The sequence below is a fragment of the Prosopis cineraria genome, unplaced genomic scaffold (genome assembly GCF_029017545.1).
Source record: "Prosopis cineraria cultivar Desert tree isolate PC_DT_omini unplaced genomic scaffold, ASM2901754v1 PC15, whole genome shotgun sequence".
NCBI classification, from domain to species: Eukaryota; Viridiplantae; Streptophyta; class Magnoliopsida; order Fabales; family Fabaceae; genus Prosopis; species Prosopis cineraria.
In genome coordinates this window covers 4,907,592-4,927,965 of record NW_026555346.1, presented here as the reverse complement: position 1 = coordinate 4,927,965, position 20,374 = coordinate 4,907,592, and the positions used below count along the sequence as shown (strand labels likewise).

Genomic DNA, 20,374 nt, shown 5'->3' with positions numbered 1-20,374 from the left:
CAAAATATTTCATTGTCTCCTTTAAAAAAATTTAATTGCCCTCTTTCTTTAATGAAAAATTTCAGTTTTCTCCTCAAAAGGTTTCCCTTATCTTTGAAAAAGTTCATTCAGCTTAAATCTTAACCATATGTTATAATGTTAAATAGATAGAATAACAATACTTAAAATATAAATTTCTTTAATTTTAACTCCCTTTAAAAAATAATTAATATTTTCTCCTTGAGTAAAATTTTTGTCCCGGCTATTTAATTTTTCTGGGTCCGGTCCTAAAATGTTTGGACCACTTTTGTGGCTGTCGCAGTCATAATATGTATGTGCATGTATAGCCGAGTGAATTTAAGTGACATGAGGGTGGGAGCTTCTGCGTTTTCTCAAATTGGCGTCCATAAAGCAGGGAGGGACCATTATTTGGTTTATGCCTTTTTGCTTTTTGTAAGGGTATCTTTCATGTAGCATCCTGTTTTTCTATTTATCATTATTCTCTTTATTAATGGGCCATAAATCGGGAATAATGTCACGACCATATTGTGATGACAGTTGTTAATCCCCGGACTTATGTGTTACTGTGCATCCAATTTTTTTTTCTCTACAAAATAAAAGCTAATAATATTTTTTTTGGCCAAAACAAGACAATAAAAACTAATAATATGACGATCCACATTTTGACGTGAAACCTAAGCGTTGGGCTTGCTGTGGCTGCTCAGTGCTGATGAAGGTCAATGGGCATTACTCGTCCACATGGTCGGCGCAAACCTTCCAAGGAGTGTATACCCAGATACTCGGCCCATGTAATCTTTACTGACTCTTACTATTCCACTCCCAACAACTAACTTTATAATCAAGGCATGTTGATTCAGATGGTAAGGAGTTTGAGTTTGAGTTCCGTTAATGATTAGCTCCATATTTGATCCTTGGGGCTACGAGAATGAATAAAATATGTTTGGAAGAGTCACATCTTTTAAAGCTTTAGTGTTTGAATTTAAATTAGTCAAATTGTTGGCTTTGAATATTGTTATGTGAAAAAAATAATTGTAATAACGTATGTTCACAGGAAGACTTTTACAAATAATTGTAAGTTATAAAATAATTTAGATGACGATAAATTTCAACGACATTGTACCGTGTTTCTACATTAAAACATTAAATTAAAATTAAAATATTCATATTTCTTGATCCCTATGAGTATTCATTCACCATCGATTTCAATGAAGATAAAATAAAGTAAAAATAATTAATATTTTCATTTTAAAATAACAATTATTTTAACGGGAAGGTCCGATTAAAAAATGGACAATTGAAGTTTTGCCGTGCTTGGCCCAAAAAAAAAAAAAGGCACATAAAGAAAGCAGTTTCTATCGTCAAGCAAATGGATTGACGATAAATTCAAGGCATAAATATATAGAAAAGAATCTCCAAACCTCTAAATTTGGGGATCAAGATTCAATCAAATGGGGAGTATGAGTCCATTGTGGAAATTCAGGTCTCGGGGGACAGGTATATAGAGGATCAATCCATGGGTGGTTGCAAAATGAAACCACATAGGGCCCTGAAGTTGTGACAATTTTGCGCGTCTTGGCGCGCTATGTCGTTAAAATCCCAACACCGCAAATCACCCCGTGGGCCCCTTTTCCATTCCCTCCTGCAGTTCCGTTTCCTCCTCATTGTCCGAGCAATCCCTCATCAGTCATCATTCACAGGAGCACCGTCCCTGGCAGAATTTGTGGATGCTTCTTCTCAATTTATCATCGTCTTTTTGGTCAGTTAATTTCTCTCATTTTCTATTATCACCCTTTTCGCATCGTTTTCTTTTCCTGTTTTTTTTTCCCCCAGGTTTCCATTATTTGTTGTTAGGATTTGGAATCAATTAGATGCAGCTTCCATCTGTTTGAGGAATTTCACCTTTTTGTCATGCCGTAGGGGGGCAATAGTGGTTCATTACCTGCATTCCATCTTCTTAGCAACCATGATAGTCGTTAGAAAATTCTCTCCTTCAAATGCAAGCTTGTCTTTTTATTTCCAGGTTCAGCGGGATAATCTCGAATTTCTTGTCGGTCTACCGTAAAGTAAGACCTTTTGAATATCAAATTGCAATTACAAGTTGCCCCTTATACGTGGGGCGGAGGGAGGAGGGACTGGTGGAGGCGGTTATTTATTTTTTTATTACATACTATGCATTCTCGACTTCATACAAAATTTATGCAGTCTTTATACTATATGCTTTTCAATTTTGATCCCTCTTATAACTAAATCTCTGCCCCTATCTGCATACCGACGAATTTCACTTTTTCCTATGTTTCTGAATTTTTGAGATATGTGGACACTATTGTTTAAACTGAAAGGAAATTTTCTCCTAATCTTTAGGGGTAAGTAGGGAGGAAAAATGGTTTATTAAAAATTTTAAATTTTAAATTCTTGAGAACTTAGGACCAAGAATTCCCTCAAAATTGTTGACGAAACTTATTGTGTAGAATCCAATTAAGCTATTATTCAGTCTTATTTATTATATATTTCCAAACTTACCCTTAAAAATTATGAAATAAAATCCAATTAAAAGAATATTTTTGTCTTTTATCTTTTTTTTTTGTGGGGCCCATGTTGTCTTTTAACGTTAAGAAGTAGAGTACTGTATAATTTAGACTTCTTGGGAACTAAAAAAATTTGAATGAATCAATCAACTATGAATTTTCCAAGACCTTTTTTGACACATACTAGTTTGTTTTCTTTCCTTTTTTTCCCCTCCTAGTTACTTATTACTAAACAAATAAAATGTTTCTTGTCAGATCTTCTTCTCATCCACATTTATGAATTCTGCCATCCTTATTTGCAGCTCTAAAAGTCAAAAGAAGGAGCCGAGAGCGAATTTGCAGCCAAGGTTCACACAATAGCTTGTTAATTTGTTTGAGGATTAGGGTTAGATGAAAGGCCAAGGTGGGAACTTGTAGTTGTTGAAATTCCTATTGACTCAATAAAGATAGGTGCATGTTCTGCTTATTGTAGTGTATGCACATGGCAAGTTGGCCGGTTGGCTGGTCTGAAATACAAGAGCTAGCTGCTAAAGTTGCCTGATGTAATTCCACATTCTGTCAGAGTCAAGCCTATGGCTATGTTGAATATTGTGCAGGAGATCGCCATCTATATTGATAGGTTTCACAATCTTGACCTTTTTCAGCAGGGGTATGTTTCCTCTTTTATTTTGTTTTCTATTTAACCTTAATTGATAACCTGATATACTATGATTCTTATAGATGGTATCAAATGAAGATTACTATGAGATGGGAGGATAGTGAATATGTCTCTGTTGGAACTCCAGCAAGAATTGTTCAATATGAAGGTAACGTTGTTAAGATTGTAAACAGTTTTGCTCATCTTTTTTCTGCGCCATCATCTTGTTTGTTTGATATCTGTGCAAGGGTAAAGTTATGAAACAATCTTCTTTTCCTATCAAAAATGAAATATGTATCCTACATAACAAGCTGGCGTAGAATGCTTGCAACTATGACAGACATCCTCTCTGAGGCAAAGCATCAATTTTTCAGTGTCTGTGAAGAGAGAGGGTATATGGTACACCCTAGAGTTCTTAATCCTTTTTGCATGTAGAAAGTATATCTTATTCAGGCATTGACGCCTATATTTTAACAAGAGTTTACCAAGGTGCCCCCTTCCCTTGGGGGATAAAAGAGCTTGCTGAGCAATTGGCCTAACGTTGGCTGGTATAGCCGTCTATATTTTTTCTGTTGTTGCCAGGGTGAGTACATTCAGTAGAAATTTGAAATCATATGTCTTTTCTCAATAATTTGTTTGAAATATAGGCGACAATATCTTGAACTAATATAAGAATGGTTCCTTTCAAGTAATTTTGTTGAATTTATTTGAGGTTGTGTTTTCTGGTGACGGGTTCTTCAGTAAGGTTGATAATATATTAAGGGGGAAAATAGTGACTTCTTGAATATTGAAGATATTGCATAACTATACCCCTTTGTTTATTATGTCCTCTTTCATTTTGTCTATTAGTTTGGTTGATAAGCTTGGGCATGCATTTAATTATGAGAGCAAATAATGATATGCTTGACTACGGAACTCTTTTCTCCTTTACTGGTGGTGTTGGACTAGTATTCTATAAGATGAAATGTGTTCTTTTCTGATGTGTAGAACAGAGAAGCATAAGAGGGACAAAGAAGAGAGTTTCTGAATGGTACTGAGGATTTCATTATGCATAAGAGGAATAAGGCACACTGAAACCCCTTTATATAGGTAGCCAACTGAAAACTAACTAACCAATGGCTCCTTATATTCATTCTAATTATTCTAATTACATGTCAACACCCCCTTAAGAACCCTTGACCTCAAGGGTTAGAAACTATAAAATAGGGATTTTGCTTCTGCAACTAGAACAAAGAGATCCAGCTGGGTTCTTCATCCGGAAGACCCTTCCATTGTACTAGAACTTCTGTAATGATCCTTCCCTTTCTTCTACCCATTCATTTATTCAATGTCTTTCTGGAATCAACTTTGAAGGAGGTTTAGGCCAATTTATAGGCAGATGCCACTGCTTTACAGAAGGATCAGGGCATAACTTGAGTAAAGAAACATGAAAAGTGGAAGGAACTCTTGATTCTGGAGGTAACTCCAACTTATGTGCCACTGGCCCCACTTTTTTACAAATTCTATAGGGTCCAAAATTCCATGGAGCTAATTTCTGGAGTTCCTTGTTGCTGTAAAAATTTGGTGATAAGGTTGCAACTTGAGGGACACCCACTGCCCCTTATCAAATTCTCTATCACTCCTATGCAAGTCTGCTTTTTGCTTCATTCTATTCACAGCCCAGTTGAGGTGGTATTTTCTTTCCCTAAAGCCTCTTCACATGCTAAAAATGTTCTACCAACAGCTTCCACAGCTGCATCTCTAGGTAAATAGGGAATATGCGTTGGTGGAACATGCCCCTATAATAATTCATAGGGAGTAGTGTTGGTAGAAGTGTGATAAGAAGTGTTATACCACTATTCTGCCAAAGATAGCCATTTACTCCACTCTTTTAGTTTTTCCCAGCACATACATCTCAAGTAATTCTCCAAGAATATATTGAGTAATTCTGACTGACCATCTATTTGTGGATGATAAGAGGAAGAAAGCTTTTGTTCAACCCCCAAAACCTTCAACAATTCCTTTCAAAAATTACTGATTAAGAGGAGAACTCTATCACTAATGATTTTGATGGGAATCCCATGTAATTTGTACACATTATCAAGGAATTGTTGTGCCAAAGTAGATGCTATAAAAGGATGAGATAAAGGTAAGAAGTGTGCATATTTACTTAATCGATCAACAATTACCCAAATTGTATCTTTCCCATTTGACTTGGTGTGGAAATCCCATTAATTGTGTAAATAGTAAATAGGCTTGATTTGTTTTTTATTATTATCCCTTCTTCTTCGCCTCTGACTATGAGAATTAATGCTGATTATTCCTTACCTAGTCATAGGCTAGAAATCAAGGATTAGATTAGCCTAGCACTGTGTATATATTGTAAATCATGTTCATGTTTAGATATACAATTGAAGCATTTCAGTCGACTCTCTTTCACATGGTATCAGAGCTTGAAGGAGAGATCGAAAACGTATCTGATTCGGAAACGGAGATGGAACCGACTGGAGCAGTACGCGACACCCAGACACGATCTGTGACTGACTCGAGAGGCTCCGATAGCATGATTCCAAATCAGAAAGAAGGAACGAACCACTTGCGAGTGACTCTGGGGGGTTCGACAGTCTGATTTCGAGCCAAAAGGGGGGACAGTACGCATCGATGCCGAGCTTAGAGGGCTCAAACGTCCTCATCGTCTCCGAAAAACTGACCGGAGACAATTATCGGGAGTGGGCACAGACGATGAAGCTCTCTATCGAAGGTCGTGGACGACTAGGCTTCCTCAATGGCGATTCTGTAATTCCAAATGGCTCAAATCTGAAAGCCCTTCGCTTCTGGAAAAATGAAAACTCGATGGTGGCTTCCTGGCTCATTAGTGCGATGACTCCAGCAATAAAAAGGAGCTTTATGTCTCTACCTACTGCAAGAGAGATATGGGAGGCTGTACGAGAGGCATATTCTGATGGAGAAAATGTTTCTCAAATGTTTGAAATTAGAACTAAATTGTGGCACATGAGACAAGGTTCTCGTAACCTTAATGACTATTATCTTGAAATGACTGCTCTTTGGCAAGAATTGGATCTAATTAATGAAGATGCCCGGAAGTGTGCTGAGGATGCTGCCCAGTTTAAAAAACGCATTGACAAAGAAAGGCTATTTGAGTTTCTAGCCGGACTCAATCCAGAACTTGATGCGGTAAGGGGGAGGATCCTGAGTCTCATACCATTACCATCTATTCGTGAAGCATTTGTTGAAGTAAGACGTGAAGATGCACGTCGGCGTGTTATGCTGAAAATTGATGCCAAGGGGACCACTACCTGAACCATCAGCACTTGTCACTAGAAGTGCAGATCCAAGAGGCCAGAAGAATAGACCCACCTGTGAACACTGTAAAAAGACAGGTCACACTAAAGATACTTGTTGGGATATTCATGGCAAACCCCCAGACTGGAAACCAAAGAAGCCAAGGGGTTGTGGTTATCACACTGGCATAGAAAAGAGTGATGATAGGCCCACAACACCTCAAATACATCCAGCCACCCAGCAGTTCCCTCCTGAACAGTTTGCTAAATTCATGAAATTTCTTAATACCCTCCACATGCTTGGCACAAAACAGCCAACAGCCACGGTAGTCCACAAAGGTAACTTCCTACAAGCCTTACATGTCATTTAACATCTGTGTATTGAAAATCCCTGGATTGTAGACTCAGGTGCTTCTAATCACATGATGGATAATCGAGAATTATTCTCCACATATACTCCATATGGTGGCTCCCTTAAGGTTAAAATTGCTGACGCTACAGTATCCCCAGTCGTTGGTGCTGGAGACATAAAAGTTTCCGATAAGCTGTTTCTTCATTCTGTTCTTCATGTTCCAAAATTGAAGTGTAATCTGTTATCTGTGCAAAAATTGACCAAGGATAAACATTGTCATGCTGACTTCTTTCCTAACTATTGTATGTTTCAGGAAATGTCAACGGGGATGATGATTGGCAGTGCTAGAGAATTTGATGGTCTTTATTACCTTGATGCATCCTCTAAAGAGTATGGTAGCGTTTGCAATAAAGTTTCCTTTCCTAAGGATAGTAGTATTTTGTTATGGCACCAACGTCTTGGTCATCCCAATTTTTAGTATTTGAGTCAAATGTTCCCTTCTCTTAATTCTAATAAAAATGTTTTCAAGTTTTATTGTGATGTTTGTGAACTTGCAAAGCACCATAGAACCGCTTTTTCTCGCAATATTTACCAACCTTCCCAACCGTTCACCACTATTCACAGTGACCTTTGGGGACCTAGCCGAACTACCAACAGAACACATAAAAAATGGTTTATAACATTTATCGATGATCACACCCGTGTTTGCTGGACCTCTCTCCTTAAAGACAAAACTGATGTTGTCCCTGTATTCTTCAACTTTTACAAAATGATTCAAACCCAGTTTCACACCTCTATTAAAATCCTACATACCGATAACGGTACTGAGTTTATCAATAACTCTTTAGGCAATTTCTTACAGCACCATGGAATTGTTCATAAAAATACTTGTGCTTATAGCCCCCAACAGAATGGCATAGCTAAAAGAAAAAACCGGCACATTTTAGAGGTTGCTAGAGCCCTTCTTCTTACCCATAATGTACCCAAATTTTATTGGGGTGATGCCATCCTTATCGCCACCCATCTCATTAATCGAATGCCTAGCCGAATCCTATCTTTTAAAACCCCACTTGAGGTTCTTCACACCACCCATCTTATTCCTCACCTTGAAAATAACCTTCCACTGCGTGTTTTTGGGTGTATTGTCTTTGTTCACATCCCTCATAATAGTAAACTTGACCCCCGTGCCGTTAAATGTATTTTTCTTGGATATTCTGCTTCCCAAAAAGGGTACAAGTGTTATGATCCTCTTACACAGAAATTCTTTGTTAGCTGTGATGTCACCTTCCATGAAGATGAATCCTTTTATCCAAAGTCTCCAACTCAGGGGGAGAGTGTGAGTGACTTGGAGCCTTCCTTAGAATCCTCTTTCCAACTTGAATTAGAATTACCCGATAAGTATGAACCTCCATTAGAACTTCCATTTAAAGTTGGTGAGTCAACAATTGAACCTGAACTAGATAATGTACCTACCACCGAGGGGGATCCTAACAAGGGGGAGAGAACAAACACTGATAAATTCTATGATCGGTTCTATGTTCGGAGGAAAACATCAAGGAACCAGACCCAAGTTCTTGAAGCTGACCATGATTCTGAACCAATGACAAATCCTGAATCTCAAGAAGATAGTACTGACTGTGATTAGCCAGGAGGAGTAGAAGAAGATTTGGATCTTCCCATTGCACTTCGGAAGAAACCCAGATGCTGCACTAAACACCCAATAGACAAGTTTGTCTCTTATAAAGCTCTCTCACCTCGATTTCAAGCCTTCACAACCAATCTGGATAGCATTACAATCCCAACATGCATTGAAGAAGCACTACAGTCCCCAGATTGGAAAAACGCTGTTATGGAAGAAATGAATGCTCTCAAGCTAAATGGTACATGGGAAGAGGTTGAGATACCACAAGGAAAGAAAGCTGTAGGTTGCAAATGGGTATTCACAGTGAAGTACAAAGCAGATGGTACTGTTGAAAAGTTCAAGGCCCGTCTTGTGGCAAAAGATTTTTCCCAAATCTATGGAACTGATTATACAGAGACATTTGCACCAGTTGCTAAGCTCAACACAGTAAGAATTCTTATGTCCCTGGCTGCAAACCTTGATTGGCCATTGTATCAGTTAGATGTAAAGAATGCATTCCTAAATGGAGACTTAAAGGAAGAAGTGTACATGACGCCACCACCTGGATTCCCTGCCCAGGAAAGGAACCTAGTTTGTAAATTAAAAAAATCCTTATATGGATTAAAACAGTCACCTCGTGCATGGTTCGAAAGGTTCACACAGGTTCTAAGAAAGGAAGGGTTCACTCAAGGGCAGAGTGATCATACATTGTTCTTCAAGCACAGGGAAGGAAAGAAAACCATTCTGAGCATATATGTGGATGATATCATCCTCATAGGGGATGACCATAAAGAGATGGAAAAGATTAAAAAGGCATTGGCCAAATCCTTCCAAGTCAAAGACTTAGGGGATTTATATATCCTGGAGAAAATGCATTCTCGATTGCTAAAAGAGACAGGAATGTTAGGGTGCAAGCCTAGTACGACACCTATTGAAGTAACATCAAAAAGGAAGAAGATAAAAAAAGATGAGAGAAGAAGAAGAAGAAGAAGAAGAAGATGAGGAGGAAGAAGAAAATGAAGGGAAAGATGTTGACAAAGGAAGATACCAAAGATTAGTTGGGAAACTTGTCTATCTTTCCCATACTAGACCAGATATTGCATTTGCAGTAAGTGTAGCAAGCCAACATTCTCATTCTCCTAAAGAGAAACATCTAAAGGCAGTTTACAAGATTATACGATACTTGAAGGGCACACCTGGAATGGGAATATTATATTGAAAGACAGAGAAGAAAAATGTAGAGATATTTCACAGATGCAGACTGGGTAAGCGCCCATAATAATAGAAGATCAACATCAGGATATTGCACATATGTGTGGGGAAACCTAGTGACATGGAGGAGTAAGAAGCAAAACGTTGTTGCAAGGAGCAGTGCGGAAGCTGAATTTCGAGCAATAGCTCATGGTATATGTGAAGAGATATGGGTAAAACGGGTATTAGAAGAATTGAGGATTGAGTTAGAACTTCCAATGAAGCTGTACACTGATAGCAAAGTTGCTATAGACATCTCACATAACCTAGTTCATCATGACAGAACCAAGCATGTTGAGGTTGATAGACGCTTTATCAAAGAAAAGATTGAAGGGGGCCTTGTGTCACTCATACATGTGCCGTCACGGAATCAAACCACAGATATCTTCACCAAAGGCTTGAACGAGGAGATGTTTGAAAAGTTTGTAGGCAAGTTGGAAATGATTGATATATATAGTCCAACTTGAGGGGGAGTGTGGAAATCTCATTAATTGTGTAAATCGTAAATAGGCTTGATTTTTTTTTATTATTACCCCTTCTTCTTCGCCTATGACCATGAGAATTAATGCTGATTATTCCTTACCTAGTCATAGGCTAGAAATCAGGGATTAGATTAACCTAGCACTGTGTATATATTGTAAATCGCATTTTCATGTTTAGATATACAATTGAAGCATTTCAGTCGACTCTCTCTCACACTTCGGCAATCCTTCAATGAAATCCATAGTCTCCCAAGCTTTACTTGGGATAGGTAGAGGCTGTAGTAGTCCAAGATAAGCTACTGATTCAAATTTACACCGAACATATGTATCACAATGCCTCACAAATTCTTTGACATCCTCAACTAATTTTTGCTATTGAAATAACTTCTTAACTCTTTGATAGGTAGCTTGCACACCAGAATGCTCTTCTTGTGGACTAGTATGAAGCCATTCCAAAATTTTATGCCTCACACCAGGAGTATTTCCCACTACTAATCTGCCATTTTTCCTTCAAAACTGACCATCCCAATTATATTTTCCTTTTGCATCCCCTTGCTGTTGCAAATAAGCCTTTAAAGCTCTTAAATCCACATCATCATCCCAACTCTTCTGAATTTCCAGAAAAAGAAAATCTGAACAAGTATGAAGAGACACTTGAAATACCTCATTTTTAGGCATCCTTGAAAGAGCATCAGCAACATTATTGTCATTGCCCTTTTTGCAGTGAATTTCATAATCATATCCCATGAGTTTGGTCACCCAATATATTTAGAATGAGTGTAGTGAATTTGGAATTGCTTCCCTTCAAGGTATTGGTGCTGGTGCTCCACAATTTGCACCACCCTTATTAACTCCTTCTTATAAATAGAAAGATTCAAGTGTCTAGGAGGAAAAGCCTTGCTGAAAAAGGCTATGGGTTAACCTTGTTGCATCAGAAGAGCACCAATTCCAAAGTTACAAACATCAGTTTCAACTTCAAACATTTTAGAGAAATCTGGAAGAGCATGACTGGGGGCTGTAACTAGAGTTCCTTCAATTTTCTGAATGTGGCAGCAGCTTCTTCTGACCAATGAAAATTATTTTTCTTTAATAAGTCAGTGAGAGGTCTGGTCAGGGATCCATAGCCCCTAATAAACCTCCTATAATAGCTCGAGAGCCCCAAAAATGATCACAGTTGCTTCACAGTGGTTGGTACTGGCTATTCCCGTACTGCCTTATTCTTCTTTGGGCCGGTTGAAACCACTCCCCCATTGATAATATGACCCAAATATTCCACTTGAGTAACAGCTAAAGTACACTTGCTTACCTTCACAAAAAAAAAAAAAAAAATTCCTCAGAATTTCCAGAACTACATGCAAATGATAAACATGAGTTTTAAGCAAGGGCTATAAATCAAAATATCATCCAAAAAAACCTAGCACAAATTTTCTTAAATAGTCCCTGAAAACACTGTTCATTGCACCCTGAAAAGTTGCAGGTGCATTAGTGAACCCAAAAGACATCAGTGATCACTCATAATGGCCTGAATGAGTTTGGAAGGCTGTTTGACAAAGCTGCATCAGATCTTCCATTGGGACTTCATAAGTGGGTCCAAATTGAGACTTTGACTCTTCTACATATTTTGGCCACATCCACTTACTCCCTTCATCTGATAATGCGAGGGCCTAATGCCATTGCCAAACTTTTTTGTCTAGATGCAAGCTGGCCACGAGAACCTTCCAATCCTTAGGTGTGTTGTCGAGTTGAAAATTAAATTCACATTTTAGGATCCAACCCAAGATATTATTTCTTTGAAATTGGGGAAACTCCATCTCGGTGAAACGTGTTTGAGGTTGGTATTTGTTTGCCTCTTGTCAAGGTTGGTCATGGTGGGTATTATTGCTCGCATGCCCCCCTTGAGGAGATTGATTGTGATCGTGAACCATCTAGGTGAGTTAGTTGGTGAGTACTTGGACAGTGCCAGAAAGGCTAGCAAGTTTGGAAAAGGCATCTTTAAATGCATGAAGCTTATCATTACTGTTGTTGATCATAACTCTGTTGTTTTTGCAATCTTGTTTTTGGCATACAAGCCTAGCATCAATGGCTCTAATATCACTAATGTGTAGAATAGAGAAGAATAGAGGGATAAAGAAGAGTTTTTGAATAGCACTCAAGATTTCATTGTGTATAAGAGAGAATAAGGTACACTCAAACCCCTTTATATAGGTAGCCAACCGAAACTAACTAACTAACGGTGGTTCTTATATTCATTCTAATTGTTCTAATTACATACCGTTCTCCCTTCTGTTTAATTTGTTGAAGAAGCATATCTTTGGTAGCATCTCAAGAGCCTTCACTGGCCAAGCCAGCAAACATTCAAACTTGCATGACAAGTACTTGTAAACATTAAATTGGAAAAGGAGGTTTTTTTTCTTTCTTTGAAACTACTTTCTTATGTGTTTTCCCTTCTTTTCTTTGAAATTACTTTCTTACACTTTCTGTATGATCTAAATTTTTCTTCATGTAAAAATTGTTGGATATTTGGATTGCCTATTTCTTACATTCTGACTGACAACTGAGGAGTAAATTCCTGTTCTGCGGCTTCTGATATAGGTTCTAGCAGTATATATGGTGCATGGAGGATTGATGATATAGACAACAGTTTCTCAACGCGGCCCTTTCAGATAAAATATGCTAGGCAGGACATTCATTTATGCACGATGATAACATTCAGATTTCTACTTGATAGATTCGAGGTAGGAATCACTCTATTGTTTTCTGCTCTTTGTTGGAGTATAAAGTGAAAAAGAAGCCTTGTGAGATTACTGTTGTATTTGGATACCCTGTAACCTGTTAGGATGATTGCTTAGTCCATATTATCAATAAGGACGGTATCTACATTTCATATTAGGCTTACATTCATTTACTTTCAGGTGTAGACAAGAAAATAACTTGAAAACAGTGCAGAATCAAGATAACTAATTTTTGAAAAATTATATAGCATTTTACCATTATTTTTCCCATCCCTCTCTTTGAAATTAACCATTCTTGTAGCATTGAACTCTATTGTCTCTTAATCACAGGGCTTACCTACAACTGCTGTTATTATGAAATTTGAGCTCATGTATGCTCCTACAGTTCAAAATGGGTAAGTGCTAAAATGAGCATATTCGTTGGCCAATTAATATAAACCAAAGCAAGCTTGTCCTTTTTGTTTGATATCTCTTTATTGAAATTGTACACTGATTGGGGTCCACCATCTACAGTTCAAACTTGCAAGCTTTTCTGGATGCATCATCTTGCGCTATCCATGAATTTCGACTTCCCCCTAAATCCCTTTCAGGATTGCATTCATATTGTCCTGTCTATTTCGATGCTTTACATTATGTGCTCGTTGATATAACTGTGCACGTCAGTATATTAAGAGCCACTTCTTACCATTCTGCATTGAAGGTACCCAGGTTTGTCTTATGTTCTAAATTTTTGTGTAAATCAGTTTAACTTTTAATTCACGATCATTATTTTCATTCAATTCCCTTTTAGAGCAAGTGGCTGAAAAAAATCCCGTTTTTAGAAGATTTGATCACAATTGTTTTCTTTTGCATGTTTGGTTTACATATGGTCACTTGTTTGTCTTAAACGAATTCAGCAATTTTGGCATCAATGAAGCTGTTGTTGATCAAGGTTATGGCATGTTGAATCGAGTATGTTATAGACATGGGATATCTCTTTTTGGAAACCATTTTTCATTGAGGTGGCTTTGTTCAAAATAGATATTGAAAGCTTCTTCTCCCCTTAGTTTGATGGTTTTTTTCCTTGGCCTCTTTATTGCCTGTACAAGGTTTCTACTATAATACTTGTTGCTTCTGGGTATATTTTTGCACCTCTACACAATCACTGTCAATGCAATCACCTTTCGAGAAATGGAAAGTTTATATCTTCTCAAGTGCACCTCCGTACATTCATGTGCTTTTGCACTGCATGTGGATTACAGTTTTATAATTTATACTTCTTTCTTTTCAAGTTACACCTTGAGCTCTGTAGGAACCTATTTAACCTGAAGGTCAAAATATGCTTTCTAACTGGTCGATCATGTCATAATTTAATGTAATAATGATTTTTCAGTTAGACTAGCTTTTTGTTAAAGTAAAAATAGCAGCAGAGGAAAAATTAAGCCAATAATATAGAGAGACAATTAATGTGAGGATGAGAATGAAAGGAACTTTTGGTAAATGCTACTTAAAAGGTCTCGATTTTAGATGGTTTTGTGCATTTTTTGCTGTTAACTATTGATGAGTACCTAAGTGAGATGAGGAACCCTACCTAAAAAGTTAGATGTTAAGGTGGGAAAACCAATCGACTTAAATACCCTATTAAGCGTTACATATTACTCAATGTGGGACTTGGTATCCTATACTATCAGGTCTCCATCAATTGGCTTCCCATGGAAAGCTGGCATCCCAATGGCTACACTCCATAACACTTAACCTGACCTCTTACTGGTTAGAGTCCTTTATAGGTAGTGTTTCTTAGAACTACCAACAACCAAACTCTAATACCAATTGATGGGTATCTAGGTAGGATGGGAAACTCTATACCAAAATCTAGCTGTTGAGGTCAAAGAACCAACTCACTTAAATACCTCATTGACCATATGAGATGTGGGATTTGATGTTCCATACTACTAAGTATCCATCAAATATCTTTATGCCAATAATGATTAATTTTAAGTCAGCCCCTACACACTAATAAAAGCTCTTGCTGGCACTGAAAATTGGGTAGAATTTATTCAAAATTGTTTGACGACTGATTCCATGTTGTTTTAGTATTATATTATATGAATAGGGCCAATGTCAGTGTGGATTCTTTTTCATCTTGATAAAAATTTTGTTTATTGCTTTATTTCTTCAGGCATTCTTCGTGCATTAACATAATGGTTTATGTCACTGAACAGGAATTGGATGATGTTGTAGACGTGAAAGATGTCATACGCACTAAGGCATTGCTAACTGCTCATGATATATTGCTTGAAGAACTGTTAAAGCTTAGTAAAGCAATTGATCTAACAATTGATATTTCAGAGTTGGTGTCAAAAGGGAACAATGTGGAGTTTTTAAATTATGTTCCACGAGCAAGTCAGGTTGCTTCCAATGTTGAAGTTTCAGTACAAGGCAAGCCACAAAATGGTCTTGAGGTCCTTACTTACATTTCTTGTTGCAGAGAATGCTTGTTCTTTTTCTTCCATTTTTTTTTGTTTTTTGGTTTTTGCATGCGCATCATCTTTATGGTTTCATGTTTGCTTATCATTTCTGCTCTTCTTTTATAGGGGCTTAATGGTGCTCTGGATTTTCAGAATGTTGAAAAGCTTCATTCCTTCTCAAAGAGTGAAATGTTGGACTGTTTTAATTCTCTGGGAGATCAAATGCTGTACTTATGGAACAATTTTTTAAAGTTCCATAGGTTCACTCTTTATCTTGTATCATTACAATTTCAGCAAGACTAGTGGTTCTCTAAATCTGACATCTGAATCTGATTTGTGCTCTAGCTTTTTGAGCTTCACGTTTTAACTAAATTTAAGGAAAAAAATATAGATTTTCTTGCTAGGCTCTGTCTCTTTTACCATTTAATAAGCAAGCATATACAACTTCATTTAGGAACCTTATCTAGTTATTACTGGAACAGTTTATACTTTCTGGGGATTGACAAAACCCCAACAATCTGCATCTTTTTTGTGGCTGGTTTCAAAAGATGTTTCCATAGGAATGCTTTTAATAACAACATCCATCCATCCCCATGCTGACATGCAGCTGCTAGAGCATATATAGTGAAAGTCGATGTTAGCTTGCTCAATTGATTGTTTTTAACTTGTTCCTAGGGACAACAAAACAAAAGTTCTAGACTTTTTACGTGATGCTTGGGCTGAGGATCGGAAAGCTGAGTGGTCAATATGGATGTTACACTCTAAGGTAGAGATGCCTCATCATTACATAAAATGTGAGAGTCATGGGTCTTCCACCAAACCTAAGCATAGAAGAGTTTCCAGTTCACTAAAGGTATCTGATGAGGTAAGCACCAGTAGTTTTATGACATGTTTACTCTTCATAGGAGGAAAAGGGAAGGAGGGAAGAGTGGGCCTTAAGGTAGAACAAGGTAAAATCCTTATATTTTTCTGTGTTTTGTACAGCCTCCTCAGACTGCAGCAACACGTGCTGAACTTCATCGAAGGAGCATCACACAAATGAGGGTAAGTTATCACCTTATATATGTTGACTACAGATATCCTGATTTTTATTTACATATGGGCTGTTGATTTGTTAACCTTTCCCTGCAGATCAACAATCGGTCAATTCAAGACATGCAGGTATTTGGAGATCCTTCACGCATGCCTATTGTTGTTGTTGAACGTGTGATGAATGCACCACGACGTACTATCAGTGATAATTCATATATGAAACATATTGAGCTTATGGAATCACATAGCCTACAAACACAGTTCAACTCTGCTACAGTAGATAACCAATTGATGTCAAAAGTTGATGCTTTTACACTGAAGATTGTTGTCTTCGTACATGGGTTTCAGGCAAGTTTGTGCTCTCAATTTTGCAAAAAATTATCCGGCTTTTTTTTGGTTATGACTCAAGATTGTTTGTCCTATCTGCTTGTTTTAGAGAGCTCAGAGTAGTTCAAGTCTAATACTTTATTACAAATTCAAGTTCATGGGCAGGATTCTCAAATCTGACAAATTTGTAGAGAACCTGGGATTTTTATAATATAAGCACGGTTGTTCATGATAATGACTGGCTCTCTTAGAAGGAGTGTGAACTTTCAAGTGAAAATAACAAAACTATAAAATGAAAAAAAAAAACTATTATTTAGAATTGCTTGTATATTTAATTATTTATAATATTGGCAAATAAAAATATAGTATTAAAATGCGAAAGGTTGTAATATTGTAGGGGCATCATCTGGATCTACAACTTGTCCGAAATCAATGGCTTTTAATAGATCCCAACATAGAATTTCTCATGTCTGAGGCTAACGAAGATAAAACTTCTGGAGACTTGAGAGAAATGGGCCAAAGGCTAGCTCAGGAAGTTATTTCATTTCTTAAAAGGAGGATGGACAAAGCATCTAGATCTGGACACTTGGGAGATATTAGAATAAGTTTTGTTGGGCATTCTATCGGTAATCTCATTATAAGAACGACAATAGCAGGTAGGTCATAGATTTACATGTGATACCGTGCTCAAGTTTAAATTTTTGTTGCTAATTTAATTCCTTATAGATAGCATCATGGAGCCATATCTAGGATACCTACATACATATGTTTCTTTATCTGGTCCACACTTGGGGTATCTTTATAATTCAAGCTCCACATTTAATTCGGGATTGTGGCTTTTGAAGAGACTGACAGACATACGGTGCATTCATCAGCTCACTTTCACAGATGATCCAGATATCCAGAAGACGTTCCTTTATAACCTATGTAAGGTATGGAAGGTCTTTACAGAGATTAAGGATCGAATGACATTGGCTTGAGAATATATCATGTCTGACTTTGCTTACCAAGCTTCTATGAAAAATAAGTTATTAATTATTATATCACATATCTCATTTAAATGTTTATAGTTAATAACTAGTTATTGAATCTCTTCTTTGTTTTGGAGTGGGGGTTCTTTAGGAATATCTCCTTCAAAGTTAATTTTTTTTATAGGATTTCCTTTTCTTTGTAAATGCACTAATACTTTAAGGTGGAAAAAGAATACAACTCCTTGACATCGGGACTTGGGCAAACAGCCCCCTGAACCTAAAATTTAGCCATCACCCTTCCTTTATACTGTATGAATGTGAAATGTCTCCTTTATACTGTATGAATGTGAAATGTCTCATGAGCTCATTTGTTCAAGCTTTAAAAAAAATCTGATTTTATTCTAATTATCTTCAAAAAGCTTAAACAAACATAAAACATTTTCTTTAAAAAATATTTTTTTTTATTTTAAAAAGTTTAAACGAATGGGCCCTATATTTTATTTTATTTCTAATTTTCTAAAATGTAAATTTGCTTGTTTAGGAATTAATGTGTGGATTTTTTTGTTGAAAAATAAGCGCCATGTGATAATGAAGTTGATTTTTTTATATATAAAATTTAAGTAATTTGAGTCTGGAAGCTCACACTAAGATGCTAAAAAGGTCATTTCATAATGTGGCGATGCCAAATGTAAATATGGCCGATCTTTTGACGTGGTGCCAATACAGAGTGTTCTGCTCTGGATGAATTGATCTTATCCTATGCAATCACTTCGTTTTATTTTCTAATGCAGTTCCTCCTGCCACTTTTCTTTTGTTTTTTTTTTTCAGCTGAAGACCTTGTACCATTTCAAGCATATTATATTGGTTTCTTCCCCTCAGGTATTTTCTTGCGTCGTGATTATTCATACTACGTTGGGAATGTCTTATTTGTTGGGTCATGATGTATTAGTTTATTACGATCATGATTAGTGAATGGGTTTTGAGTTAAACTGGAACTTATTTTATGGATTCCGTTATTTATCAATGCATGTGAATCATACTTTTGTATGGGCATAAAATTGTTAATTTTAGGAGTCGTGTGTTCTTCGTCCTTCTAATTACAAATAGCATTGAAATAGGCTTCTCAAAGTCACTTCTGTACTAAAATAAAAGAAAATTTCAATTTTGGAAGCCTTGCTAAATACTGGCTGATGAACTGGCTTGTCTTATAGAATTTGCAGCTTTATGTCATGACGGTATGCTTGCTTTCAGTTTGACTGGGAATTTCGTTTTGTGGGGTTTCTTGTTCACTGGTGATGAACTGTTCAGGATGGTTATGTGCCGTACCACTCTGCTAGGATTGAATCATGTCAGGCGGCTGTACATGACACTTCAAAGAGGGGAAGAGTGTTCTTGGAGATGTTGAACAATTTGTTGGACCAAATCCGTGCCAATTCCTCCCAACATCGGGTGTTCATGCGTTGTGATGTCAATTTTGATACCGCTGCCTTTGGCAAGAATTTTGACTCCTTCATTGGCAGGGCCGCCCATGTTGAATTTCTTGAGTCTGACATTTATGCCAGGTTCATCATGTGGTCTTTTCCACAGTTCTTTCGGTAACAATTCTCCACTTTTTGCCTTCTCTTAACTCTTCAGGGGTCATCTCAAAATGGTCTCGGGGCCTTAAAACCAATGCATCAGTTTGCAGTGCACTTGTAGCTATAGACATCCGATCTGTATTCCTTATTCATGTTGTAAATTTCTACCGAATTGTATGCATGTTATTTTAGTGACGTTATCATGGTAGGTTACACAGTTCATATCAGATGTCCTTTACTGGGATTGGGAACGGAATTAGCACACGACTGGAAGTCACTTGTTGTTTCCCTCTTTGTATGGCTTCATTTTGCTTTCTTTCTCCAAAGGAACCGGACTACACTAGTTTTTCCTTCGTCAATTACTTTTTCCCCTCGTTCCTCACTGTGATGTGTATGGTGAACAATTTCTCTCCCCACCCAAATTAATGAGACTTCTCAAATGGGGTAAAAGATTTTTCCAGCTCAAGTTGCGAGAGAAAAGTTAAATTGGTAGGCAGGGACGGATGTACAAGGTGAAACATGAAAAGGGCCAATAATGAAAGATTACAAGAAAGCCGGGGTCAAAATTAATTTACACAGTTGTTCCAAATAAAAATAAACAAATTTTCGGAGAGAATTTATATCATGGGAGGAAACACCCTGCTTGCTGCTTTGTATCCATCATGGTGGTAGGTAATATTTTTATTAGCTTCCTTGACTTACAAATTAGCCATACTAATATAGAATTGTTATATAATGATATGGTAGGAGATAGATAGGGGAGAAAAAAAAATAGAAAAATAGGAAAGGAAGATGAAGGACGAGAGAGAAAAAGGAAATAAAGGGACAGGATAGCTCTGAATATATTTCTGGGGTTTTTCACATTAAGCATAATATCTGACTTTGCTAGATCTTATATAGGCCCTTAACAGCAAATCCTAATAATTAACTATCTAACTAACTAAAACTATTGTTCTTTATTTATTTATTCTTTTACATATCAATACCTTCCCCTAAAAAGCCCTTGACCTCAAGGATGCAACAATTAGAACCCTTCAATGAAAATAACTAAAAAAACAAATAGAATGAGCAAACTAGCAACTTGCATGTGGAGAAAACTCCTTCCCACCGCCAAAAGATCTCTCTCTTATTATTGCCTG

General features: G+C 37.0%; 1 protein-coding gene across 14 annotated transcripts; it reads left to right on the top strand.

Annotated features, from left to right (window-relative positions):
• The first annotated feature begins 1,381 nt into the window (after positions 1-1,381).
• LOC129294154 (uncharacterized) lies at positions 1,382-19,594 on the top strand. Of its 14 annotated transcripts, XM_054932316.1 has the most exons (18): positions 1,388-1,756; positions 2,021-2,063; positions 2,828-2,872; positions 2,998-3,174; positions 3,246-3,331; positions 12,730-12,884; positions 13,212-13,276; positions 13,395-13,589; positions 13,778-13,832; positions 15,083-15,322; positions 15,455-15,588; positions 16,004-16,193; positions 16,313-16,372; positions 16,460-16,708; positions 17,085-17,343; positions 17,414-17,619; positions 18,487-18,537; positions 18,967-19,594. In XM_054932316.1, exons 4-18 carry the CDS (start codon positions 3,098-3,100, stop codon positions 19,255-19,257), a joined length of 2,313 nt encoding a protein of 770 aa, XP_054788291.1. In that variant the 5' UTR covers positions 1,388-1,756; positions 2,021-2,063; positions 2,828-2,872; positions 2,998-3,097; the 3' UTR covers positions 19,258-19,594. The 14 variants fall into 14 exon arrangements, 10 of the variants coding, with proteins under 10 accessions (XP_054788298.1, XP_054788299.1, XP_054788297.1 ...); XR_008589307.1 differs by lacking the exon at positions 2,021-2,063 and having other exon boundaries at positions 1,382-1,756; positions 17,563-17,619; positions 18,967-19,055; XR_008589304.1 differs by lacking the exon at positions 2,021-2,063 and having other exon boundaries at positions 1,383-1,756; positions 17,533-17,619; positions 18,967-19,055.
• The last annotated feature ends 780 nt before the right edge of the window (positions 19,595-20,374 follow it).

What these genes read in the sequence shown, in the direction of transcription:
- LOC129294154 (XM_054932315.1), top strand. Translation starts at nt 3,098, where the DNA reads ATGGCTATGTTGAATATTGTGCAGGAGATCGCCATCTATATTGATAGG. An exon ending in AATTTTTTAAAGTTCCATAG is followed by an intron (nt 15,589 to 16,003) that starts GTTCACTCTTTA and finishes ACTTGTTCCTAG; the next exon opens with GGACAACAAAACAAAAGTTC. An exon ending in CACTAAAGGTATCTGATGAG is followed by an intron (nt 16,194 to 16,312) that starts GTAAGCACCAGT and finishes TGTTTTGTACAG; the next exon opens with CCTCCTCAGACTGCAGCAAC.